At 37.9% G+C, this 27,976-nt stretch overlaps 1 protein-coding gene across 2 annotated transcripts; it reads left to right on the top strand.

Annotated features, from left to right (window-relative positions):
• Positions 1 to 119: 119 nt before the first annotated feature.
• On the top strand, positions 120 to 26,909 carry xylt2 (xylosyltransferase II). 2 transcript variants are annotated; one of them, XM_051101612.1, is made up of 11 exons: positions 120 to 272; positions 16,637 to 17,159; positions 17,251 to 17,426; positions 19,868 to 20,070; positions 21,482 to 21,562; positions 22,159 to 22,375; positions 22,635 to 22,811; positions 23,004 to 23,260; positions 24,952 to 25,147; positions 25,434 to 25,767; positions 25,922 to 26,909. In XM_051101612.1, the coding sequence occupies exons 1-11, from the start codon at positions 141 to 143 to the stop codon at positions 26,239 to 26,241; spliced, it is 2,616 nt and encodes an 871-aa protein (XP_050957569.1). In that variant the 5' UTR covers positions 120 to 140; the 3' UTR covers positions 26,242 to 26,909. The 2 variants fall into 2 exon arrangements, with proteins under 2 accessions (XP_050957569.1, XP_050957564.1); XM_051101607.1 differs by having other exon boundaries at positions 25,919 to 26,909.
• The last annotated feature ends 1,067 nt before the right edge of the window (positions 26,910 to 27,976 follow it).

Genomic DNA, 27,976 nt, shown 5'->3' with positions numbered 1-27,976 from the left:
ACTCCCAGTTTGATTCATCTGAATCAGAATCACTTGACTCTGAACCACAATGCGCTGCTCGGTTCACTTTCTGATCTGCGGAGTCGACTCGCTCCGAGTCACTCTCAGTCGCGGCTGTATGTGTGATTCACGGGGGAAAGATGGTCGCGAGTACCCGTGTACAGAAGCTCCTCAGACGGTATAAACTCGCAATTGCGGCCGGTTTAACGATCCTGCTGATCCAAGGACTGGTGGTATGGAGCCTGCGGAGTCTGGAGGAGGGAGAGGCTGAGGTACGTGCTGTTTCGCGCGGATAAATCTGTCCTCCTTGCCTCAGTTACGCCGTTGAATCTGAGGGTTTCTGATAGCATGCTAAGCTAAGCTAAGCCGTCAGTCAGTCTCATTAGTTGAACTGGTACTCCCGTAATAGCGTCATCGGGTGTAAACAAACACGTTACCGCATTATCAAAGAAGGTTATGGTATATGATACACATGCGGGTGTTTTAATTATGTGTTGTGTTGGCTATCATTTAAAGCGGGTTGTTTTGACCGGCGTCGGGTTTTAAATGACTGACTGGAATGATTTCACCAATAACAACTCTATGGCTAAGAACCAAAACTTAGTGAGCTCTTTACGTAGGCAGCATTTTTGGTCATCCTAGTATCAAAACCATGAGAGCTATATGCATAGACCGCATTTAGGCATCATATTCTTAAATATTCAGGTAATCTAACTCTATGCGTAGCATTTTGGGGCTTCTGGCTATTCAACTGCAACCTTTTTGAACATTGCAGTATAAAGTGTCCCACCTAACGTTATGGACAGCATTTTTGAGCATCATCTTCGGTCGCGTACTAGACTATGATACCCAAAAATGCGGACTACACAACTGAAAATAAAGCTTCCAGTGTTTTCTCAGTGATAGTGCCATTTTGGTTCCTTAAAGAACCTTTCAGTGAACAGTTCTTTAAAAGAACAAATTTTCTTAGACTGAAGAACGTTTTAATGATCTAGAAGAACCTTTTTCTTCTATAAGGAATATTTTGTGTAATGGAAAGATTCCATGGATGTTAAAAGTTCTTCATGGAACCGTACATATCAATAAAGAGTAGGCCTGTCAAACGATTAATCGCGTGCAAAATAAAAGTTTGTGTTTATATAATATATGTGTGTGTACTGTTTATATTTATTATACATGTATATAAACACATACATGTGAAAAATTGTATGTGACAGTCTTAAGTAGCATGGGTATATTTGTAGCAACAGCCAAAAATACATTGTACAGGTCAAAATGATCGTTTTGTAAATTTCTTGAAACTTAATTTTTAAATTGTACTATGCATTGCTAAGAACTTAATTTGGACAACTTTAAAGGTGATTTTATCAATACTTATAGTTGTAAAACAATAAAGTTGTATCTTGGTCAAATATTGTCCTATCCTAACAAACCACACATCAGTGGAAAGCTGATGATGTGTTCCATCGCCAGATGATAAATCTTAATTAAAAAAAAATGACCCTTATGACTGGTTTCTTGGTCCGGAGTTGCATATATAATATTCATATTTATATATAATATAAATCATATGAAGAGTTTATTTGAAAAAACGGATAACTTTTTAAACATCATGTTTTCCATTGTGCATTCCAGTTAATCTCAATCAATCTGCATTTGCACTGTAAAAAATCCTTTACTTACTTAGATTTTTTGTCTTGTTTCCAGCCAAAAAATCAAGATTTTAGAATTTCCAAAATTCTAAAATTTTCTTGACAAGCAAAAATTGTCTTGTTTTCAGAAAAAACAAGCCAAAATGAAGTGAGTTTTTGCTTGAAACAAGCTAAATAATCTGCCAATGGGGTAAGCAAAATAATCTTGTTTTCTGCTTGAAATAAGATTATTTTGCTTACCCCATTGGCAGATTATTTTGCTTGTTCTAAGCAAAAACTGACTTAAATATGATGTTTTTTTTCTGAAAACAAGATAATTTTTGCTTGTCTGGAAAATCCTGCTTGATTTAAGAATTTTTAGATATTTTGGCTGGAAACAAGGCAACAAGGAATGCATTTTTTGCAGTGTGGGTTATTTTGATTATGTAAAAAAACAAAAACAAAAAAATACAGCTAGCTAACACAATAAAACACAAAATAAACATGAAAATAAATAATAAAAAATACGATAAAATAATTTTTTTTTAATTAAAAAAAACACGATTTTTGGAAATGAAAAAAATTGAGTTATCTGTTTATGTTTATATATATATATATATATATGTAAATATTTTTAAAATGCATACATGTATGTGTGTATACATCTTTAGTATACAGAGTGCACGCACATATATTATAGAAACGCAAACTTTTATTTTGCATGCGATTAATCGTGATTAATCATTTAATAGCCCTTAAAGAGCCTTTATTTTTAAGTGTTTGTAGGCGAGTTGTGTCGCTTACTACATTTTTATGCCATCTAGTAAGGTCTGGATTAGTCTTAAAACTGAACTATCTAAAGTGAACTATCTTTTTACAGTAAAAATGCTGCTGCCTCTGTTGAATGTGCCTGTGATGCCAAAATTGCTGTCCAGATAGGGCGCTTGCTAAGTTTTGAAACGCACCCTATAATTGAGCCCATTGTTTAGGGCTGCACGATAAATCGAAGTGAAATCAGAGTCGCGCTTAGGCAGAAGCTGCGATGCGTGTCATGCGTATCTTTTAGTGAAGCCACATCATCTCACAGAAGGATTTATTTCAAACACTCGATTGACGTTATGAAGTGAGTTTGGAGCAAAAACGTGGTATAAATGTGGTATTTTCACATGCTTTCAGATGTACTACCTACACAGAGCCGTAGTTCACTGACTAATTCACTGTTGGCTATGCAAACAGCTGTCATTATCACGAACGATTTCTTTCGATTTCATAATCGCGCAGTAGTATCATCTACGTTTTTTTGCGTAACCTATCAGTGAACTACGGCTCTGTGTAGCAATTGCTGCTCCATCTGAAAGCAGGTGATGGAGATTTACTGCTGATTACAGAACAGGCTTTACTAACAAAATGCACATGGAAATTGTGTTTGATTAATCACGCAGCCCCAATATTATTCATCAAATTAGGCTGAGATTCAGTAGTGTTTTCAGTCTCTATGATGTTCAGAAAATTCAAGTCTGCATTAAATGAAAATTTGCTGTATCTCTTTTATTCTAAATGCATACAGTTCTTATTTTTTATTGTTCTTAATGTAGCATATGCACGGCTAAATTGTTCACATGACTAATGTTCAGTCAAAATGTCTTGCCTCAATCTTCCGGTGAAAGTACATCCTTCTCTCTAGTGTATGCTGGATTTCTCCAATCATTAATTCCTGTTGAACGCACATCAATCTACTGACCCAATTTTATAAGAAAACATGATTTACAAGGTGGTGAATTCAAACAGCATGATAGGTGGTATTTTTAGAGTCCGTTATTCACAAAAAAAATTATGCGACATGAACAAAAAAAGTGTATATTGTCTGTTTTCTGTATGCTTGTTATTAATGTTAATGAAACGTCGTGATGCTCCATCCCTAGACATATCCGTCACTTGTGTGTGATACGAATTAGTCCTTGTTTCATGAAAACGTGTAACTCCTGATATGCTTGTTTGCATGCTTTGCTCCCCCGTATGGTAGGCTATGTTTTAAGTGTGATTACATGTGATTTAGTTATGCAGCTTACACTAAGTCACTAAGTAGGCGACAATAAAGTATATTGTATCATATCGTGTTGTATAAAAGTGAAACACCCACATCTCAAAATCCAATCTGCACCTGACACATAAAAGTATTTTTTTCTTATTCAGTAATCTGTTTTTACTTGAATGTACGTCGCATCATATAGTAAAAGATCTGTCACCGCTTCTGTTTCATCACAACTTTAAGCTACGTTTTATTTCTGTTGCCTCAGACAGGCTTTGTAAACTGCTGTCAATGAAATGAACCATGTGTGACCGGTTTGCAGCTCTCAGATGACTGCAGCTAATAATGCGGTGTAGTGTTTAAACATCTGAGGCACTTCAAACCCCAGCTGGGTTGATTCAGGAACGATAATCATTGTGCGCTTGATCAAAACACTTAACCTCAGGTTAGACCAGGATGACTGGTCTGGAAATAAGTGAACTGTAACTGTAAGTGACCTTAGAAGAAGCCTGCATAACTAATTAGTCAATAAATAACTGTCTGCTGTTCAAGGACGCTAGAGTAATACGTGAACATGTTTGAGAAAGGTTACGAGTTGTAACGAGTATCAGGAATGTGCTGTCGTGTCTGGATTCCTGCTCTGCTTTTCCTGCATCGAACAGACTCCCTACATGATGTTTAAGCATATGAAGTCTTAAGAAAAACTGAAAGGCGAGAACTAGTAGTAGACTAGGTAAATATGTGTACACTACATTTAAAAAAAAAATGTTATTGCAATAAGGCTCATCAAGGCTGCATTTAGGTGTTAAAAATACACTAAAAGCCATAATGTTGTAAAATGTTATTACAGTTTTAAAATAAATGTTTTCTGTTTCAAATGTAATTTATTGCTGCGATGCAAAGCTGAAGTCTTTAGTGTCACATGATCCTTTAGACGTTATTCTAATATCTAACATTAGAATTATCAGTTTTGAAAACAGGTGTGTTGCTTCATATTTTTGTGGAAACCGTGATGCATTTTCTTTCAGGATTTTTTGATAAATACAAAGTTAAAAACTTGTAACATTCTAAATGTCTTTACTGCCACTTTTGATCAATTTAATGTGTCTTTGAGTAAAAGTACTCAAACATATAGGGCCCAAATCCATTTTATTTTTTCCCAAATTCCTTTTTATTTTATTTTTCGTTTTTCTAGACTCTGTTTATTGGCTATATCAAATTTTCTTAATCAAAAAGCACATCTAATTAATTTAAATTATGAAACGTACACTATTTAACAGCTATTTATTAAAAGTTTAACAAAAATTAGTTTCATTTTTAGTTGTATTTTTACCGAATTCTGTATTTTTCATTAAATTTCTGGATTCCATTTGAATGGTTTCATTAAATTTTAATAATCAAAAGCATCTCCAAATTTTTCTGGTAAATAATTTTTCCAGTAAATATTCCTTAAAAATAATGTTTTAATAATTTTACTATTAGTAGTAGTACTGTCATTACATTAAGTAATTTATTTCTGTCACAGTTTCTTCAAGTTAAACCAAACTTTTATTTTGATGGGTTGCTGTGATCTGATGGTAGTTTTGTTTTTGTTTTTCTCAGAAGAAATGGTAAGATGTTCATGAAGTGACTGAAGTTGTAGAGATGTTTATGTGTTCATGTACTCCTATATTGAGGCAGCAGAGGCTGAAAACACAGTGAGCATCATGCGCGCTTTAGAATATGAGGTAAACGAAACTGTGCAGCTGTGCCATTCATTCACACAGAGACATGCAGAACATGCAGGATTCATATTTAAATAGTATTTTTATTTTTATTATTATCGCATTTTGATTTAATTGTACTGACCTATATTTGAATTATTTATCCAAAAGTTGCCTTGTTCGGTGACATTCCGCGTTATACAGTAAATTCCATTTTTATGACCGGATTCTGTGATTTCATCCACATTGTGAAAAATCATAGAGCCCTACTTACATATGTGACCCTGGACCACAAAACCAGTCATAAGGGTCAGTTTTTTTAAATTGAGATGTGTACATCATCTGAAAGCATTGATTGTATGGTTTGTTAGAATAGGACAATATTTGGCCGAGATACAACTATTTAAAAATCTGGAATCTGAGGGTGCAAAAAAATCTAAATATTGAAAAAAAACACCTTTTAAAGTTGTCCAAATGAAGTTCTTAGCAATGCATATTACTAATCAAAAATTAAATTTTGATGTATTTACAGTAGGAAATGTACAAAATATCTTCATGAATCATGATCTTTACTTCATATCCTAATGATTTTTGGCATAACAGTAAAATCAATCATTTTGACCCATACAATGTATCTTTAGCTATTGCTTCAAATATCCTCTTGCCCCTTATCGCTGGTTTTTGTGGTCCAGGGACACATATACATAAGACTAAAAATTTTTGGTCTGAAGATATGGTTGAGATGACAGTGGACTGTATGAATGGAGTGTCTGTTGTGGAATGTTTCACACCTTTGCGTGAATGCTTTCCAGCAGTCTCTCTTCTAATTGGCCCTCGTGGGAATGAAACCTGCCATGTGTCTCTTCCACAGTCCTGATTCCTATAGCGGACACCTACTGCATGTATTATAGCCATATGTTGCACTATTCACTAATTCAGGAACAATGCATGTTTGATTAATAAAGAAGCTTTTCCTTTTAGCGTCCAGTCTTCATTTCATCATGTAACCCTCTAGGTGTGCAGCCTAACAAGTATAGTGTGCCGTTCAGCCCCAAGGTGTCTTAATGGTAAAGAACCTTTTACGCACTAGTCGACTAAGCGATGATTTAATGACGAGTCAACCATCCTAACTGATCCCTCCTACACAAGAAGCTGTCCTTGTTCCAACCACAGCACATCTACAGGCATCTCTGACCTCTCTCTCCCTCTGTGGTGAGTCTCAGTGTGATGAAAGAGGCCATTGATTTTGCAGCCTTTGGTCTCTGAGACCTGAAGAATGAATTACTGCAGGTCATGTGATGCTGCAGTGACCTGTGCTGCTAACAGAAGGATCAGAGGAAATTTTAACGATTCAGATTCCTCTTTAACGATTCTGGTTCCTTAACAGCTCCATTAATGGTTCATTTTGTACTTTTGAGAAAGAAATGTCTCATCACGTTTGCTACCAATGGATGGCCATTTCAGATTTCAGCATTACAATCAGAAATAAAGACTTAATTGCTTTTCACAGAAATGTAATCCAACAAATGGCTTTAACTTTGTTTAAATGTAAATGCTAAAATTTTTGAAAAATACTGTTGAAAAAACTAATATGTAATATGAGCAAACAGTGAGTATCTTATCAGCATCTACATTGATTTATTTGTCAGATACTCTTGACAGTACAAGAAAACATGTAACGGCTCTTGGCTCATTTCCAGCTACATGACGAAAGTATTTACTTTCTCTTCTGTAAGTGAGTTCAGATTATTTAAATAACCATTCTGGCTCATTCATAAGTGCTTTTGATTCCTTCAAATAATCCAGCTCAATAAAATCATTTGTTCGGGAATCAGTCTTGTAGGTTTCATGCTGCAGAGTCAGTGAAAACATTGTACAACTAAATAATAGTCCATAAAACACTAGCTATGTTTCCATGTGTCTTTATTCAAATTTTGAGGCATTGCTTAAAAAAAAAATCTTGAAATAAAACCTTTTAAATGTGCACAACAGCATGTGCACTCAATTGAGGTAGAACATTTTTATCTTCACTATAAAAACATGTACATCTCTATTGGAAATGCACTTACTAAAATACTTTGTGGATGCACTACAACAACAACAACAGCAAAAGAAACAGATTGTGTGATTTGACAACATGTCAAACTAGCAGATCAATCTCACTACACAGGTTTTAACACCACGGTTATTAAGACTTTGTACAAGTTTTAAAAGAAGAGAAGATTTTGGTCTCTTAGTCTTGTAACTAAAAACTTCTTATTTATAAATGTTTTATGCATTATTTTGATTTTGCACAAGTTAAATTGACAACTTTGGAAGGAAATGTAGCTGCTCTCAGATTATTGAACAGTTAAAACAATTAAAAACAATGACAGCCAATCACAGGGTTCGTACTTGAATTTGACTTGAAATGTAAGGCCTGGAAAACCCTTGAAAATGGCTATATTCCTGAAGAGGTACTTGAAAAGTTCTTGAATTATTGAAAGACAATGTGTCTTTGAAATAAGTGTTTAATTTTGTCAATATGCAGAAATCTTTCACGAAAAATTTGAACAATTAAAAACACTTTTTCCGCTTATTTCAGTTAATGTCAGAAAACTAGCAAGCTAAGCAAGCAGTAGTGCTGACAGTGTTGTGTAAACTTGGCTGAAGATGTGAAAAGAGGAACAGATGAATCAAGTCAATTGAATCATTTACACTGGAACCACTCTGGGGTGCGTTTCCCAAAAGCATCGTAAGCTAACTATGGTAGTTAGTTCCACTGAAATCTATTGGTAACGACGGAACTTACGACCATAGTTGCTTTCGGGAAACGCACCCCTGATTGATTCAAACTAGTGACTGTTTATTTATTTCAAGCGATTCACTAGCATAAACCAGATCAAATGAAAAGAGCCATTCATTTTTGAATTTTGATTTTGCTTGTAACAATTTTAAAAAGCACATAGTGGGTGAAACAGAGCATTTCAAAACTCTGAATCAGTTAAATCATTATGCCTCAAAATGATTCGTTATTTTGAAGTGCTCCGATTGGAACACGTAACATGAATCATTAAACCACGTATCGCAAATCATAGGATTTAGATTGAAACTCTGTGTATTGCGAATCATTTGATTCAGGTTGCGATTTCGAAGCGCATATCACAACTCAGCTGATTTAGATTTGAATGGGTTTGTGAATCATTAAGCAAAATGAATGGTTCGGGTCAAATGATTCACAATATGCTATTTGAAAATCAAATTCAGATTGGGACTTTAGAGCATGGATCGCAAATCTTTTGCTTGAATTGAAACTTTGGAGTGCATGTCGCAAATCATTTGATTTAGATCAGAATGGATTCGTGAATCATTTAGCAAATTTAATATTTTAAATCAAATGATTTGCTATATGCAATTTGACGTTCCGATCGAAGTCAAATTCAGATTTAACTTTTGTTTAAATCGAAACTTCGGAGCACGGATTGCCAATCATTTGATTCAGATCAAGACTTCAGAGCACATAGTGCAAAGCATTTGATTTAGATCGGAAGCGGTTTGTGAATCGTTTAGCGAAACGAATGGTTCAAATCAAATGATTCACAATATGCGATTTGAAGTCCTGATCTAAATCAAATTCAGATTGGGACTTCAGAGCGTGGATCGCAAATCTTGTGCTTAAATCGAAACTTCGAAGCATGGATCACGAATCATTTGATTCAAAACGACACTTCGGAGCATGGTTCACGAATCATTTGATTCCAATTGACACTTCAAGCATGTATCACAAATCATTTGATTTAAGTCGGAATGGGTTCTTGAATCATTTTAGTGAATTGAATGGTTAAAATCAAATGATTCGCGATATGTGTTTTGAAGTCCCAATCTGAATCAAATTCAGATTGGGACTTCAGAGAGTGGATCGAGGATCTTTGGCTTAAATCAAAACTTCAGAGCATGGATCGTGAATCATTTGAATCAGAGCACGTATTGCAAATCATTTCATTTAGATCAAAATAGATTTGTGAATCATTTAACGAACTGAATGGTTTAAATCAAATGATTTACGATAGGTAATTTTAAGTCATTTAAATCAAATGCACATTGGGACTTCAGAGCATGGATTCTGAATCTTTTGTTTAAATTGAAACTTTGGAGCACAGATCGCAAATCATTTGATTTATATCGGAAAGGTTTGCGAATCATTTAGCGAACTGAATGGTTCAAATCAAATGATTCTAAATCAAATTCAGATCCAGACTTCATAGCATGGATTATAAATCTTTTGCTTAAATCGAAACTTCTGAGCACGTTTCGCAAATCTTTTTTTCTTTTTTCTTTTTTGTCTTAAATAGTACAAAACATCAAACCATTAATGCGGTAAAGTAGAAAAAAAAAAAGAAGAAAGTAAATATAGGCCTACACAAATACAAATACCTTAAAAAATGATTAACATTAACAGTGGTTTTACTTTAGTGAAAGTGTAGTATGCTTTTTAATATTTTAGTAGTAATTCTTTGCATTTGCTTCACTTTATTATTGCCATTTTGTTTTATTAGTATATTTTTATTTATCTTTTTTATTATTTAAAATGGAAGACATTGTTCAATAAAAGAGATCTCTGATTTGAAGTCCTTGAAAATCATAAAAGTACTGCTTCAAAAGTCCTTGAATTTTGTTTTACAGTATCTGTACGAACGCTCAAAATTGCTTGATTTTTTTTAAAGAGCTTTTTTACACATTTTTAAAAACATTTTACGTGTCAGATGACAAGACTGCAGTGCGCATTTGTGATAAACAGAACATTATTGTCCACTGGTGTGGGCGCTAATATAGTGATTGTTCTTGGAGTAAATGGGCCTTTAGTTTTGTGTTCTGTCCACTTTGACATTCAAACACACATTTGAGAGTCATTTAAAGGAGGAAAATGTCATGAAAATAATTTGCTTCTAGGATTTTTAACCCAGCTCTGAATGAAATTCATTTATTTATTCCAGCTTCTATACCTAATAAGTTGCACCCACTGTAGGTCCATTTATGACAACAACAACTCAAACTTCTGTGTTTCGTGGGTTATTTTTGAGTGTGTGAAGTAAACTTTGGTGAGAGGCAGTGTGTAGACACCTGTCATCTGATTGTCAGCTCTGAGATGTTGCCCTTTATGCTGTAAGTTTTGTGCAATCTTGTGGGTATAAAATACTGTGTTGTTGCCAAACTAACAGCCCAGTACTCTACAGCACACACACATATTGGGTAAAATGGCAGGTTTCCCTATTTTTGGACTACTTTTTGGTATTGAATGAGTTGTTTGTTAAATGTGTGTTAAATAAAAGCTTATAATATTTTGAAGAACTTATATATTCTGTCCATTTAATAATTTATTTCACTGAGCTCACTGCAATGTATTCTGAGATTGTGGTTTTGTGTTGTCCACAATACTGCCTTCCTTGTGAAACAGCTTTCAGCTCAACGAGTCTGTACTGCCTACATATGCAACTTGCCAGTTTCAAAATGAAGCTGTAGGTTCGCTTTGAAATGACTGAGCTTGCAAGTCCAAACAGCTCCTGATAATGAGGCCCACTGGTGCTGTATGGTCTGACACTGGTCTAAGACTGCTGGTCACTGGCTGGCTCTTCTTCCCACAGTCCATTGTTTTTGTGTGTGGGCAGCAGACGTGTGGCATAGAACCAGACTTCCCGTGTAATGTGCCTATAGCAGGAGGTGCTGGGAATTGCTTGTTATTCCGCCCTCTCTCATTACATATTTTCAGCACCACATTGGCATGCCATGAGTTGTGGTTATCTTTTTTTTTGTTGTTGTTGTTGGTTTTTTTTTTTTTCCCCGTCCACACTTGTGTGAGTAATCGAATGCTCAAATAGCAGGGTCCACTAGGTCGTGTACATCCATTAGGGATGTAACGATTCACTCAACTCATGATGTGATACTTATTTCACAATAGGATTTTCTCAAATATTTTTTTAACAAAATGAGATTTTAAACAAATTATAAATGAAAAGGTGTCCTTTTATTATTACTTGGACAAAATGTTACGCATTTCTTTCTGAAATTGAAATATGTCAAATAACAATGCTACATTTCAATAAAATGTAAATAATTTAAATAAATAACAAATAAAAGAAATCTCTTATTAATAACAAACTTAAGCTTTGTGCTCTTTCCATTTAAAATCAGAGACAGTTTTTTATTTAATTTAGATTGTATAATTTGAAATTTGAAGCCAAAAAAGAATGGTCTGACTTTAGTTTTGTGAAACTACGCTATATAAAACATACCTGCACAAAACCAAAACAGCAGACGGGCTGAATGGGAATGCATATTCACTCTCTGCCAGCAGGTGGCGCTTATGGAACAGCAGCAATATAGCGTTTCCTTGATTACCGCTGTAAACAGCAGTTTTGCACTTAAACACTACTTTAATATGCGTTATATGGAAGTAAGATAAAAAGAAAATACCATCTAAACTTTTCTAAAGACAAGACAGAGATACATTCGTAGAAACTCCCACCCCCAACTGCATCGCCATTTGTCTAACATCTCAACCGATTTGAATCGTCACATATTTGTATCGATTTTCAACCGGCTCGGCGTACATTGCTACATCCCTAACATCCATTTAATATGTCCATCTATTTAATATTTATTTGAGGCAAAATAATAATAAGCAGTATTTTAAACATTTGTCTGGCCAGCCACATAGCAGTTGGGGGTTTGGTGCTTTGCTCAAGGGACTCACCTCAGTCATGGTATTGAGGGTGGAGAGAGCGCTGGTTATTCATTCCCCCCACCTCCAATCCCTGCCGGACCTGGGACTCAAACCCGCAACCTTTCAGTTACAAACCTGACTTCCTAATCGACTAAAACTAAAAAGTCTCTTAATATTAACTTACTGTTTATTGAACTCTTGTATAAAATCAATATCACATTTGTAAACATGCTGATTTTTAAAGAAAAAACATCACTCTTCAAAATGATATAAATATATACATTTTCAGCCCCCATATTTTGTATTTTGTGATCATTCTAAATGCATTTCAGTAGACTGAATCATGCCGTGACAGAATGTACACGCACTAGTTTAACCTAACTTCTTCTCTTCATCTCGTAATGTATTTGTGCACTCTTTAGGTGTTTTTTGTTTGCTTTTTGCAATATACTCAATGTCAAATCGCCCATTTAGAACAAACAACAATTACGATATTAATGCAGATGCTATACCGCACACCCCCATAGGACGAAAACGAACGCAGTGGTTAATGTGGTGATGAAAAGCAGAAGTGCAGTAGAGAGAATATAACAAAACATCAAATTAGAAGTACAATTCAAGAATTAGCTGTTCATATCAGTAGATAACAGTAGTACACATTTGTCATTCAAAAGGAGAAACCAAAACAAGGATACGCAAAACGTTAACAAAGCAGCGGTTGCTAACCCTTTTGAACTATTTTTATCCATTCATGTTGTCAAGAAATTGTTCACTTTTTGAAATGCTTGGGTAAGCTCACGTAACATTAGAACAGCCTTCTGTTTGTATCTTTTGTGCCATTTATTTACTCATTGTCATCACTTTCACTGTAATTCTCTTGCACTGACTTGTCTGCTAAACTAATCCAATCGGAGGTCTCTCACTAGCCTACGGGCAAGACAGCCCCGACACCAATTCAACATGTTGAATCGGGCAAACTGCCACCAACGTGTGGAACGCACCAAACAAACTAGACCGACATATCCTGGCTGACGGCCTTGGTGTTTCTCTGGATTTACCAGATGGAACAGATGCAGGACTTTCGTTCTGGTTCACATAAAGACAATAATGGTTATATATCTTGGCATGCTTGGAACAAAAAAAATATTTAGAAACCATGTAGAATTTATGTGCACTAGAAATATTTTTGGCCCGTTTATTTTCTTCCCCGTGGTGCAGACTGTTTGTCCTAAAAATATTAAAATAGTCGACATCCCTAACATTTTCATTAATGATGAGACTAAGGGTAGAGTGAAAACCAGAAACTCTGACAGTAGCTCCATTTGGCTTTTTTTTGCATCAGTGCTGGGACAGACACCCAAAGCCGTTGGGATTTCAGTGAAATTGATGTCTGGCGCTTGAGCGATGTTGAGTCTAACAGTAAGAAATTTCCTTGTTCTGACAGTGGGTCTCGTGTTGAACATTGCACTGAGATGTGTGCAGTCATGTGCTTATCTGGGTTTGCTGAGGAAACATGTGGCATAATGGAGTTGTTTGGGGTTGTGTTTGGGCGATCAGTGCAGAATGAAAGGCTTCAAGTCATTGTTTGTGCTCAGGTGGCAGGTGTGCTGATAAGGCATTTCTCATGTTGCTCTTAGGTTTGAGTCGCTCTGCACGCACCAGTGTTTAGGACTCGATGTTCACACTTGCATGTGATGAAATCTGTTTGTTCATAATGGGTTTGGTATGTGTACATCCAGTGGCATAGCAGCGACTTAAACATCGGTTAGGTGTCAAAACTGTTTTCTGTGACATCTGAGATTATATGGCTCAAAAATAAAAAGGGTTGAAAAGGGCGGTTTAAGCATCAAAACAACAGGAAGTTTAATACATCTTTAATTTGTTTAGATTAAGATTGTAGATTAAAATGTGTCCTGATTAACTAAACAAACTGATTTTCTAAACAAAAATGAATTACTATTATGTAGGGGTGTGCGATGTATATTATCTGCAGTAATATCGTAATTGTTGTTTTAACAACGTGGGATTTGACATTTGAGTATTTTGCAAAAAGCAAACAAAATACACCTACACAGTGCACGTATACATTACGAGATTGTCTGGTTAGGTGAGTGTGATTAGGTTAAAGTAGTGCACATAAGTTATTTCACTGCATGATTCAGTCTATTAAAGTGCATTTAGAAGACCACAAAATTCAAGACAATTGGACCAATCACTGCAGATTAATGTCACGCAAAGGATGAATCGTTAAGTAAATAGTTTGGGAGCCGTTGAGCAAATAAGGTAAAAAATAAATGTATACTGTAAGACAGTGAAAGTGTTTCTGACCTCAAACATTGGGGACTCCCAAAAGCAAAATATGAACCTTTCTTAATCCATAATAAGGGGACGTTTAAGTCACCACATTGGCTGTTTTTGCTCTTTTGCCAACAAAAATAACTGTTTTGTACAGAGCCTGTAGGAGAAAAACAATCAATCCGTGATGACAGTTTTGCAATTCATCCCCTCAGTTTATAGACCGTGCTCACAAATTCTTAGTTTTCCCATAGTTTAACAAAATGTGCCTACAGATTGAAGGAGAAGTCCACTTCCAGAACAACAATTTACAAATAATGTACCCACCCCCTTGTCATCCAAGATGTTCATGTCTTTCTTTCTTCAGTCATAAAGAAATAGTTTTTTGAGGGAAAACATTTCAGCATTTTTCTCCATATAATGGAACTTCCAAAATGCAGTTTAAATGCAGCTTCAAATGATTCCAAATGTGGTTGTAAACGATTCCAGCCGAGAAAGAAGGGTCTGGTTCATGTCAGTTAGGGTATGTCGAAAAACTCCCATCTCATGTTCTCCCCTAACTTCAAAGTCGTCCTATATCGCTGTTTTACCTTTTTTGTTAAAGGGGTTTGATCTTCTTTGCATGTTCACATCGCAAAGACTGTCGGTACTTCTGCAGCAATGTAGGATGATTTTGAAATTATTTTTGAAGTTGAGGGAGAAAATACGATTGGAGTTTTTCTACATATCCTAACTGTCTTGAACCAGAATACACAGAGTTCAGGTAGAGAAAGGCAAGACCAGGATTTGAGATAAAAAGTATTTAAATTGTATATATTTTTTTTTAAATAAAAATAATCGTTTTGCTAGATAAGACCCTTCTTCCTCAGCTGGGATCGTTTACAACCACATTTGGGATTGTTTGAAGCTGCATTTAAACTGCCTTTTGGAAGTTCAAAATCGGGGCACCATATCAGTCCATTATATGGAGAAAAATGCAGAAACATTTTCCTCAAAAAACATAATTTCTTTATGACTGAAGAAAGAAAGACATGAACATCTTGGATGACAAGGGGGTTAGTACATTATATGTGAATCTTTGTTGTGGAAGTGGACTTCTCCTTTAATAAACTCTACCCATGAATTTCCAATCTGTGCACTCAGATTTTGTAAACCATACCTTTGGTTTTTGAATCCGTACTCACAAAATCACAATCCGTGCGTACACTTTTGAAATCTGTTCCTGTGGCTCCGCCCCCAGTCTGTACTGGCAGATTCAATCAGGCCAATTTATTGGAAAAGAATAATTTCTATCACTGCTGTGAACTGACCTCACAGAATATGAAGAATATCAAAAGCCTAAGGAGTCAGCTGTCCACGTGTAGTCTGTAAAATATACAATAAGACAATAGAATATAAAATAACACACTTAGCAAAATATTGCATAATTATCATTATAAATCCCAGAAAATATTAAGAGATTACTTTTTGTCAATATTGCACACCCCTACCTGACATGATACATTCTGATGTTCATTCATGTTTATTTTGTACTGTAACTAGTAGTAGATTGATAGTTTGAGAGTTGATTGAGTAGTAGTAAAAAAATTACTAGTAGTATTGATTAAAATTGATCAACTGATAATGCAGCCTGCAAATATTTTTAGTAAAACATATTATATATGCAAAGATTTTGAGTGGTAATGCAAATTTATAGATTTGTTTATAAATTATACCTCATGAACACCAGTAAATGCTCCCTGTTAAACTATAGATTTTTATAGCATGTGTGAAATGGTTTAATACACTAAGGAGCACACTGTTTAAAACACTGACGTGTCAGCGCCCAGTTTTTTGCACGTCAGCTGATGATTTCCCACAGTGAAACAACCAATAACCCTTGCCTAATGCAGTAAATCTTAATGCACCTAAAATATGCCACTGTAAGATAATGGCACTTAGTGTTTCTTTGTGTTGGCCGAGCTCTCGCCCAAACCTCCTTCTGCAAGTCACTATCCTCATTACGGATCTCTGCTTCCTCTGATTCCCGCCACTAAACGACTCTAAAAATAGCCACGACTGGAGCCAGGGAAACAACAAATGAGAAACAAAGCCAGCACGCTGTGTTTCTGGGCTACCTGAAACGTCAGCAAGTTTGTTCTAGGAGTGTGAATCATCCATCTATTCTAAAACAGACTTCCTCTTTTGAGAATAAAGTTTGATCCTGTTTTCTCTTTCGCGCTGATGCAGAGGGATTCTGTATCACATCTCTGATTTATTTACTCTGTTTCCTTCTCAGCGGAAACACAGGCGCTCGAAGTTGCCCGACCACAATGGACAGGAGCAGAAGCTGGACCCTGTGGCCTTTGAGAGGCAAAACGCCCTCTCAGGGGCGAACCACGGCCAGTCGAGGCAGCGCCAGGATCAGCCCGCCATCACCACCATTATCAGAAGGGGGTCGAGACGGAGAAACAAGCCATCTTTGAAAGACAAGAGTCTTGGCGGGCCGGAAGATGGAGTGGCGGCTGAAAAAGCTGCTCATTATGATCCTTCAAGCAGCCGTAACTTCAGCGATACACGGGCAGGGGAAATGGCCAAAATTCATCTAGTAGCACCAGGAGAGCCTGGCAGTGTTGAGGGTGCTCCTCAAGTCCCGAACAGTGACTTTGTGCCCAAATGTGAGATCTCTGGCAAGGACGCTCTGTCTGCCCTCCACCGTGCGGGTTCACGGCAGTGCAGACAGGAGATCGCCAACATTGTGTGCCAGCACCAAGCGGGACAGCTTATGCCTCAGTCTCTGCCTCAGTTTTGCCCACAGCATGGTAACTGCATTCCTTCAACCATCATATCCACATCCAGTCATGCTTAAAATTTAATTGACACATTGTTTGTTTTCTCCCTGTCCATTTTTAGTGATCTCCAGTGCTGTCCAGCATGCAGATTTTGCTGACGCTGACCTTTCCAAGGTGGAGAACCCAGTCAGGGTGGTTTTCATGCTGGTGGTTCATGGACGAGCAGTCCGGCAGTTGAAACGTCTCCTCAAAGCCATCTATCACAAAGACCACTTTTATTACATCCATGTGGACAAGGTAAGTTAGAACCCAAAAGGTTATTTTTCAACTGAGATATCTTTATCCCTTTCACACAGTAATACCAGTAAAGCACCATTCACACATCAGTTTCAAAATACCAGTAAATTCTGTGACATCAATAACCGGAAATTTCAGCTGCTGAAATACAGTGGCATGCGAAAGTTTGGGAACCCCTTGCAGAATCTGTGAAAATGTGAATAATATTAACAAAATAAGAGAGATCATACAAAATGCATGTTATTTTTTTTATTTAGTACTGTCCTGAGTGAGATATTTTATGTAAAAGATGTTTACATATAGTCCACAAGACCAAAAAATAGCTGAAATTATTAAAATAACCCCCTTGAAAAGTTTGGAAATCCTTGGTTCTTAATACTGTGTGTGGTTACCTGGATGATCTACGACTGTTTAGTGATAGTTGTTCATGAGTCCCTTTTTTGTTCTGAACGGTTAAACTGAGCACTGTTCTTCAGAAAAATCCTCCAGATCCTGCAGATTCTTCAGTTTACCGTCTATCATTTACATATTTGAACCCTTTCCAGCAGTGACCGTGTGATTTTGAGATCCATCTTTTCACACTGAGGACAATTGAGGGACTCAAACACTACTATTAAAAAGGTTCAAGCATTCACTGAGGCTCTTAATGCATTGTGTTTCCTTCTGGAGCATCAGTGAACATTTGAACCATGCTTAATAGTTGTGTTTGAGCTTCTCAGTTGTCCTTGGTGTAAAACTAACATGCATTTTGAATGATCTCTCTTATTTTTTAAAATTGTTCATATTTTCACAGACTCTGCAAGAGGTTCCCAAACTTTCGCGTGCCACTATATATCCTTTAAAAAATTCTTGGCTAAAAAAAATATGATCTTACACTACATCTTTAGAGGATTGAATAATGAAAGTTTAAAGAAAAAGCAGTGAACACATATTATCTGGTTCTGGATTTAATAAAAAAATAATGTAAATTTTGGCTGATGGTGGTAGTTTGGCGTAAAAAAAATCAACTTAGATTTATATTTGATATGCACTGACTTCGGGAAGCTTGTCAAAATACAAACACAACTGCAAACTCAGTTTACATTTGCTTTTCCTGTTTATGCAGACTCGATGTGACAATTCAAACACTTGAAAACACAGAATAAATATTTGCATTCATAAACAGTGCTTTGCCAAAAGTATTCTTTTTTTTTTTTCACATTTTGTGTTGCTGCCTTATGTTACTTCTTTTTCCACGTCCATACACTATAAAGACAAAGCACAAGACTTTTGTTTTTTTTTTTAACATCTTTGCAAATTTATATATATATATATATATATATATATATATATATATATATATATATATATATATATAAATGTAGCTCAGGAGCATTCATTATGCTTGTAGATGTTACTACATTTCAAGTGTAGTTAACCTGTGGCAAATTCAATTGAATGAGTATGATTTGAAAAGGCACACACCTCTCAATAAAATGTCTAACTGCTGAAAATGCATATTAGAGCAAAAGCCCTGAGGTTAAAATAAGCACCTGTGGAGATCCGAAACAAGCTTATTTGCTTATTTTAACCCTGAGGTTAAAATAAGCACCTGTGGATTGCATCAAGCCACACATCTGTGGAAGAGCTCAGAAAATAATATGCAAAAAGATTCGAGTTTGTGAATGTGCTTCAGCTATGTACCGAGTTAAGAGTATGAATACTTATGCAATGTACTTATAAAAATGCAACATTGTATAGTTAATATTTCACACAAAAGCTATTTTGAAATTAGCAATGGTTCAGCTGTTGGCTCAGCCTTTCCAGAATGTTTGGTTACGGTCAATTTTGGATTTTGATGCACTAGTTTCATGCCAACTGCAAACCACACCAGTTCAAGCCAGCCCACCTTATCGTGCACCCTCTGGTGGAGTTTACAAAGCCACTTTTTTATTTTGTTTTTCCACAAAGCCACGTTGACCCTAAATGAACCTAACTCAGATGTCAAATGGAGCAAACATTTTAGTGCCCTTAAAGACAGCCCTGTGAGTCAGAGTTTTGATTTAAACTCAAGTGTTAGAGGAGCTCAGTGGAGGTCAGCTCACATGCTAGAGAACAGCTGTGTGTAGAGATGAAGTTTGTTGGCCTGTAGCTGGAGAAGCACTTCTCTTACACCCTGATACGATTTGGCACAACATCTGCTCTCTCTCTTCCTTTCTATATGCCTGTCTTGTCTAATTCTAGTCTTTCATTTGAAGCTATTTCAGGTTTTAGCCTCTTAAAAGCAAAGTCTTTCAGAGCTAAACTGAATTCCTGACAAGAAATCTTCACGCTCCCACGAGCAGAAGCATTATGAGAGCTAAATCTGCACTTCTGCAGTAATATCATTGAATTTTTTTCGTGATATGCTCATCTTCAAGGCCATTGGTGATGACTGAGGACTGTTATATTGTGTCTTGCAGCGTTCAAACTACATGCACCGGGAGGTGCTCCAGATGGCGGAGTTGTACCCCAACGTGAGAGCTACACCTTGGCGTATGGTCACCATCTGGGGCGGAGCCAGTCTGCTGAAGGCCTACCTGCGTAGCATGCATGACCTGCTGTCCATGCTGGACTGGAAGTGGGATTTCTTCATCAACCTCAGTGCAACCGACTTCCCCACCAGGTCAGTATCGCCTTAGAAATGGGTTTAAATTGGATAAATAAAGACAGTTGTTGGATGAAGTCAATCCAAAAGGTAGTTTGGAGAAGTAATCCCAGAATGCATTGCAGTGAGCTTAGTGAAAAATACAGTCATGGCCAAAAATATCAGCACCCTTGCAATTCTCTCAGAAAATTGTTCCCATTGCAAATGTTTTGGTATTCACATGCTTATTGTTTTTGTTTGCACTGCAACAACACAAAAAAACAGAGAAGAAAAGTCAAACTTCATAAAATTTCACACAGAACTCAAAAATGGACCGGACAAAATTAATGGCACCTTGTCAAAATTGTAAGAAATAATTGCTTTTCAAGGATGTGATGGTCCTGTAATTTGTATTTAGACACACCTGTGGCAAGTAACAGGTGTGGGCAATATAGCAATTACATTTGCAGCCAGTTAAAATGGAGAAAAGCTGACGCAACTTTTGTGTTGTGTGTCACACTAAACATGGAGAAAAGAAAGAAGTGTAAAGAGTTGTCTGTGGATTTGAGAGAAAAAAAACTGTGGAAAAACATGGACAATCTCAAGGCTACAAATGTACTGTGGACAGACGAGACAAAAGTTGAGCTTTTTGGTAAAGGACTTAATGGCATTGTTTATAGAAAAAGAAATGAGGCCTTACACAGTCCCTACAGTCAAACATGGTGGAGGTTCAGAGATGTTTTGGGGGAAGACATCCTTCAAATCTAAATGACCTGGAGCAGTTTGCTAAAAAAAAAATGTCCAAAATTTCAGTAGAGAGGTATAAGAAACTCATTCATGGCTACAGGAAGTGATTGATTTCAGTTATTTTTTCCAAAGGAGATGCTACTAAATATTAGGTTAAGGGTGCCAATAAAACTAAAATAAACGTGAGTACCAAAACATTTGCAACTGCAACAGTTTTCTGAGAGAAGGGTTGCATTTTCTGACAAAATTGCAAGGGTGCCGATATTTTTGGCCGTGACTGTACGTGAGATGGATTGATGATACTGATTTTACAGAGGCATATGGAGGAACCTTCTCTTGAGCCTGTGTCTGAAGACGTCAAGTCAGAGCCTCTCTCATTGTGTGCAAGCGTGATGATGCTGGCAAATCCGTCTCTTTCTCTGCAATCTGTTTCGCCTGGATTTCTCTAACACATCAGAGCCTTACGATTTCACAATCCCTCCAGCTGTTGACGCTTTTTCTTTTTTAAAGCGAGCTAAATAAGCCAAGTCGGTGTACATGGCCTGATGCACATGTAGACGTTGATACCAACCAAATCCTGTCAGCAGCAGCTAATTCCTTCCAGATGAAGACTTCACCCACACCACCCTGCAGTCAGCGCTGGGTTTCTGACATAATCCCTCTTTTTATCTCTTTTCTGCTCTCTCACTATCATCTAAAACAGGACCAACGATGAGCTTGTGGCTTTTCTATCCCAGAACCGTGACAAGAACTTCTTGAAGTCTCACGGCAGAGAGAACGCAAGGTAAAGTCATTTCAGATTCAACTCTAAGGTTATTTCAGGTAGGGTTACTATTTCTGATATACTGTCTGCATCGAGGGATGCTCTAAATGCAGCACAGATTATCTGCTTTGATTGTGGGTGGGGATTATGTTTTTTTTTTTTTTTAATTCATTAATTGAAATGGTTTGAACTATTTCACAGAGTGAATCGAACTTACTTGTTGAAACATCTGTCTTGATGCTTTCATTCTCACAAATCATGAGATTAGGAATGATTGCCAAAGCAGTCTAATGGCATGACATTTAACAAACTTGACTTTAAAATCATTGTACTAAATAAGGATGAAAGAAAAATATAGCTTTATATTTTGCCTAATTGTTAGAAACTTAAAGATTCTAAAGATTAAAACTACTTGTATACTTTCAGAAAAGTTTTTTTTCTTTCTATTCAGGAATTTCGGCCTTTTAATGAGACTCCTCCTGTCATTCATTATGATTTCAGTACGGTTACACCGTCTTGACACTTTTGACTTCCCTGAAATAAATAATGCAGCCTAACTAGCCATGACAGTGTTTTTCATGACATCAGTCACCATTCTGCTCTCTCCTGTCATGTAGGTTCATTAAGAAGCAGGGTTTGGACCGCCTGTTCCACGAATGTGACAACCACATGTGGCGTTTGGGCGAACGCACCATCCCTGAGGGGCTGGAGGTGTCAGGAGGCTCGGACTGGTTCTCCCTCACGCGCAAGTTTGTGGAGTATGTGGTAAACTCACAGGACGAGCTGGTGACGGGGCTCAAACAGTTTTACACCTATGCGCTTCTGCCTGCTGAGGTATTGGACTAATAAAATAAAATAATAAAAGATTATATGACCCATTTAAAAAAAGCGAGATGAATCACTGTTATTGTTATGCATTAAATCTGTTTGAATACATAACAATAACTAAAACTGATGAGTCAATCAAACTGATGAGTCTGTTGATGTGATACTCCATGTTAATTTTGTTTATTTGCCACAGCAGTGAGCTGTAAACATTAAGTGCTGTGTCCCTAAGGGTGTATTATATAATTCCTCTCTGTCTGCTTTTCAGTCTTTCTTTCACACAGTGCTGGGAAACAGCCACATGTGTGATACTTTGGTCGACAATAATTTACGTGTGACTAACTGGAATCGGAAGCTGGGCTGCAAGTGCCAGTATAAGCACATAGTGGACTGGTGCGGCTGTTCTCCAAATGACTTCAAACCCTCAGACCTCATCAGAATACAGGTCAGTGAACCGTTAAATGATCCCTGCAGAGACACTGAGTCAGGAGCCACATAATATTGAAACTAACAATGTGTGTGCTATTATTATTGAATAGGACCCAGTGTCCGTCTTCTTAGCAAACTGCCTTTTCATGCTAGAAACCGCAACTGATTATAGACACACCAACTTAACCCTTTTTTTCTCTTATGACAGCAACTAACGCGGCCCACGTTCTTTGCCCGTAAGTTCGAGTCCACAGTGAACCAGGAAGCTATTGAGATCTTGGACAATCATCTGTATGGGCAGTACCCTCCGGGAACGGTGGCACTGAAAGCGTACTGGGAGAGCCTGTTTGAGCAGGCTGATGGGGTCTCCTCCCTCAATGATGTGGCCCTCACAGCGTACTCCTCCTTCTTTAGACTGGGTCTCCATAAGCCAGAGACCCCTCAAAGCAGTTCTGAGGCCTGCAGGTGACAGTCCCATCCATACAATACAATCCTAATCCATCCATTCTTTCAGTCAGTCCATCCATCCCTCATATCAATTGCTTAGATCCATCCCTCCATTCCTCATCCATCCATCTATCCAGTCCATTCCAATCCTTCTATCCCAATCAATCCATCTATCCAATTCATCCCAATCTTTCTATCCCAGTACTTCTATCCCAATTCATCCCACATCATTCTATCCCAATCCATCCATCCAGTTCATCCCAATCTTTCTATCCCAGTCCTACTATCCCAATCCATCCATCTATCAATTCATCCCATGTCTTTCTATACCAATCCATCCCTCCATCGCAGAATCCATCTCTGCAATCCATCCCAATTTTTCTATCCCAGTCCATCTCTCCATCCTTCCATCCCAATCCATCCGTCCTTCCATTCCAACCAATCCATCTATCCAGTCATCCAGTTTTTCTAACCCAGTCCATCCCTCCATCAAAATCCATCCTCCATCCTAATCTTTCTATCCCAGTCTTTCCCTCTATCAGAATCCATCCTTCGATCCCAATCCATTCATCTATCCAATCCATCCCAATCTTTCTTTCCCAGTCCATCTCTCCATCAAAATCCATCGTTCTATCCCAACCCATCCACCTACCCGTTCCTCCATCAGAATCCATCCTTCTATCCCAATCCATCTATCCAATCCATCCCAATCTTTTTTTCCCATTCCTTCTGTCCCAATTCATCCATCTGTCCAGTCCATCCTAATCTTTCTATCCCAGTCCCTCCCTCCATCAGAATCCATCCTTCCATCAAAAACCATCCATTCCTCCATCCCAATCATCTCTCCAATCCTTCCAATCTTTCTATCCCAGTTTTCTCCATCCTTCCATTCCAACTCATCTCTTTCCATCCCTCCATTCCAATCCATCCATCCTAACCCATCTATCTAGGCATCCCTCCATCCCAATCCATCCATCTATACAGTCCATCCTAATCTTTCTGTCCCAGTCCTTCCCTCTATCAGAATCCATCCTTCCATCCCAATCCATTCATCTATCCAATCCATCCCAATCTTTCTATCCCAGTCCATCTCTCCATCAAAATCCATCCTTCCATCTCAACCCATCTACCTACCTGTCTCTTCATCAGAATCCACCCTTCTACCCCAATCCATCTATCTATTCAATCCATCCCAGACTTTCTTTCCCTGTTCCTTCTGTCCCAATTCATCCATCTGTCCAATCCATCCTAATCTTTCTATCCCAGTCCCTCCCTCCATCAGAATCCATCCTTCCATCAAAAACCATCCATTCCTCCATCCCAATCATCTCTCCAATCCTCCCAATTTTCCTATCCCAGTTTTCTCCATCCTTCCATTCCAACTCATCTCTTTCCATCCCTCCATTCCAATCCATCCATCCTAACCCATCCATCTAGGCATCCCTCCATCCCAATCCATCCATCTATACAGTCCATCCTAATCTTTCTATCCCAGTCTTTCCCTCTATCAGAATCCATCCTTCGATCCCAATCCATTCATCTATCCAGTCCATCCCAATCTTTCTATCCCAGTCCATCTCTCCATCAAAATCCATCCTTCCATCCCAACCCATCCATCTACCTGTCCCTCCATCCCAATCCATCCATCCATCCACTCCTTCAGTCCAGTCATCATATGATTAGTTTGATTAATTGCTTTTTACCCACAGGTTTGAACCTATTGGCTACCCCGCCTCGGTGCACCTGTATTTTTATGATGACCGTTTCCAGGGTTACCTGGTCAGACAGGAGGTGCAGAATGTGGTGACCAGGTCCCGTGAAATTCTGGAGGTGTGGGCTGTTCCTCAAGCAACACTGCAGCTGGAGCACAACCTTCATGAGTTTGAGCGCCTCAAACACCTTGAGGTGAGAAGAACAGGGAAGCCATTGTAAATGATTTGGCTTACTTTAGTCACAATGTAACATATATAACAACAGATTTAATTCTTCTGTATTGTGTAATGTACACTGGAGTAACATTGATTATGGAAAAAAAGGGTCTTTTTAATTGGATAGAGGCATATCTGAATGCTAGCTTGCAGTCAATTTTAAGGAAGGGGCAGGGTTTACAAAACATGCATTTAGAAAAGAAAGCGAATGCACTCTGCAGTTCTTTATCACCATATATTTTGCGCATGCTGTTCTATACTAGGTCGGAACTGATTGGGACCCCAAGGAGCGAATCTTCCGTAACTTCGGTAGTGTGATGGGACCTTTAGACGAGCCGGTGGCAGTTCAAAAGTGGGCTCGTGGACCCAACCTGACAGCCACCATAGTGTGGATTGACCCAGCACACATAGTAGCAGCCTCCTATGACATCAGCATAGACGTTGAGGCAGAGTTCACGCAATACAAGCCACCCCTTCAGCGCCCCCTCAGGCCTGGAGTGTGGACGGTGCGTGTGCTGCGGTTGTGGGAACGTGTAGCAGAAGCTCGCTTTCTGGTCATGCCACTGGCCTTCAAGGGACGTGAGCCCCTGCGTGCAGGTGAGACATCAGTGTGAAATATTATTAAAATTTTAAATAACTGGTTTCTATTTGAATATATTTTAAAACGTTGTTTCTTGTGATGCAAAGCTGAATTTTTATATAATTTTCAAATCACTTTAATTTACTGATTTGATCTTCTCCTCTTTAGAAGACCATGGCTGGGTACACGGAGGTCCTCCAGGTAATGTGTATTTGGAGCAAAGCTTCCAGCAGCTTGCCAATGTGTTGAAGCTGCCGCCCAGTGAGCCCGCCCTGCAGGAAGCGCAGAAGAAGACCACCCTGGTAGGGAAGCCACTGGAGGCCTGGGTGGACAGCTCTGTGGGGGCTTTCTGGGTCACGGGAGACCTTTGCTCTGAGGTGACCTCCTCCTGTTCCACCATAGGACTCTGCACTAAGACTTCTTGGAGTTCCTTGTCCCCTGACCCCAAATCCGAACTGGGGCCAGTCAAAAAAGACGGTCGCATTAGGTAGCCTCGCAAGCTTGAACAAACAGAGCAGATCGGTGAAGGCCCTGAAAAACAGTCCACAAGAGTGATGTTTACGAGTCGTGGTCTTTGAGACCATCCCATTACTAGTCAAGGCACCTTCTGTTGAGGGTGGGAACTGGTTGAGGGTGAATCTGCGAGAGAAGAAAATTTTAAATTTGCACAAGAAGACTGCCAGATGTGGACGCGTATGAGTCTTGCTTTTATAAATCAATGTTCAGATGTCATCTAAATACGTTGTTACAAGGTTCGGAGTCTTATTAGCACATAGTTTACGGTGTGGGTTTGTGATACAAAGACCCAAATCTCAACGATTTTACACTTTTATTCTTTGTTACGAGAAAACGAAAAACTGTGCACATTTAACTCTGTAGAACAGTGGCCAAAATTGGTTTTTAAAGCTGTTGGAGGCAAGTCGCTGGAGTCCTCTGGCTGTATCGCTATGCTTATTTTGAAGCATCAATATCAAAACTTCAGAAGCAGATTGAAGAAGTGCACTTTACTGTAGGACGGAGCTCCCTTCTGGTTAGTTGAGTCTCAGCACAGGAGGCGGAGCTTGTAAAAACGTCACAAATTTCTGCCAATGGATTGATCCGTTCGTTCACTTAACGTGTTTCAGCTGCATGGAATCATCGTATACAGCAACTAAACAAATACTAGCAGAAGCCATCCGTCAGGACGCAAGAGTCTGAGTTTTGTAATACTGTGACTTTGTCTTCATGTTGAATGTCCTTTGAGTTGAAAAACACCTCATCTGGAGGACATGCTTCGTCCGTTACTGCAATTTTTGCTCAGCTACACACAAATGCAAAGTATGAGGATGTGGATTGAAATTTTTGAGACTGCCTGAAGATCTGACCCTGCTGAAGATCATACATACACTTGTGCTTGTATACCTTGTTACAGCATTTCATACTTAATTCTGGTCTTCCGTGAGTTAGGGTTCTCAACTACAAATAATTTTTCACTCTCTTTCTTGAACTATGTCTGGTGTAGAGTTGGAGACATGAGTTACACTAGCTGCTCCTGTGTACACATAATTTACAGGAATATTTCACCTAATTATGTCAGTCTATATGACTTTCTTCGGGGGAACACAAAAAAAGACCTTACAAGAATGATCAGATCACTGAATGAACAAAAATGACTTGTATGCTATATTTCAAACAAACTTCTGAAAATCTCACTCCCTCCATATCAACAAAATCACATTTGCACTAAAGTTACGAGACGCGGAAGAACCATTGATATTTGGTGTGGAAACTCAGCAAATATTTTTCCTTTTTTAAGATAAAAATGGTGTGCTTCCATCCATGTTGCGTTTCTGCACATATTAGCTGTTTCTATTAAGGTTTTGCATTTAATTTGTGTTTAAATAGTTGTATGGAAACCCAGTGGTCAAAGTCAAACCTGATGCATGTCTTGATGTGCCAAGTTTAAACATACACAAATGCAAGATTTCAGAGTTATAATAGTTTCAGTCAATAACTTGGTTCATCCTTGTGTCTATTTAAACCTGCATGACTTACTTTCTTCTGTGGAACATAAAAGATATTAACTTGAGAAATGTCTCATACAATGAAAGTCAATGGTAACCAAAACAGTCAGGTTGCCCACATTCTTCAAAATATATTCTTTTGTGTACAGCAGAAGAAAGAAACTCATACATGTTTGAAATCACATGAAGGTGACTAAACAATGGTGGAATTTTCATTTTTGGA

The sequence above is a fragment of the Labeo rohita genome, chromosome 3, assembly GCF_022985175.1.
Source record: "Labeo rohita strain BAU-BD-2019 chromosome 3, IGBB_LRoh.1.0, whole genome shotgun sequence".
NCBI classification, from domain to species: domain Eukaryota; kingdom Metazoa; phylum Chordata; class Actinopteri; order Cypriniformes; family Cyprinidae; genus Labeo; species Labeo rohita.
Note: the sequence above shows the minus strand (reverse complement) of the source record. Positions and strands in the feature narration are given on the sequence as shown.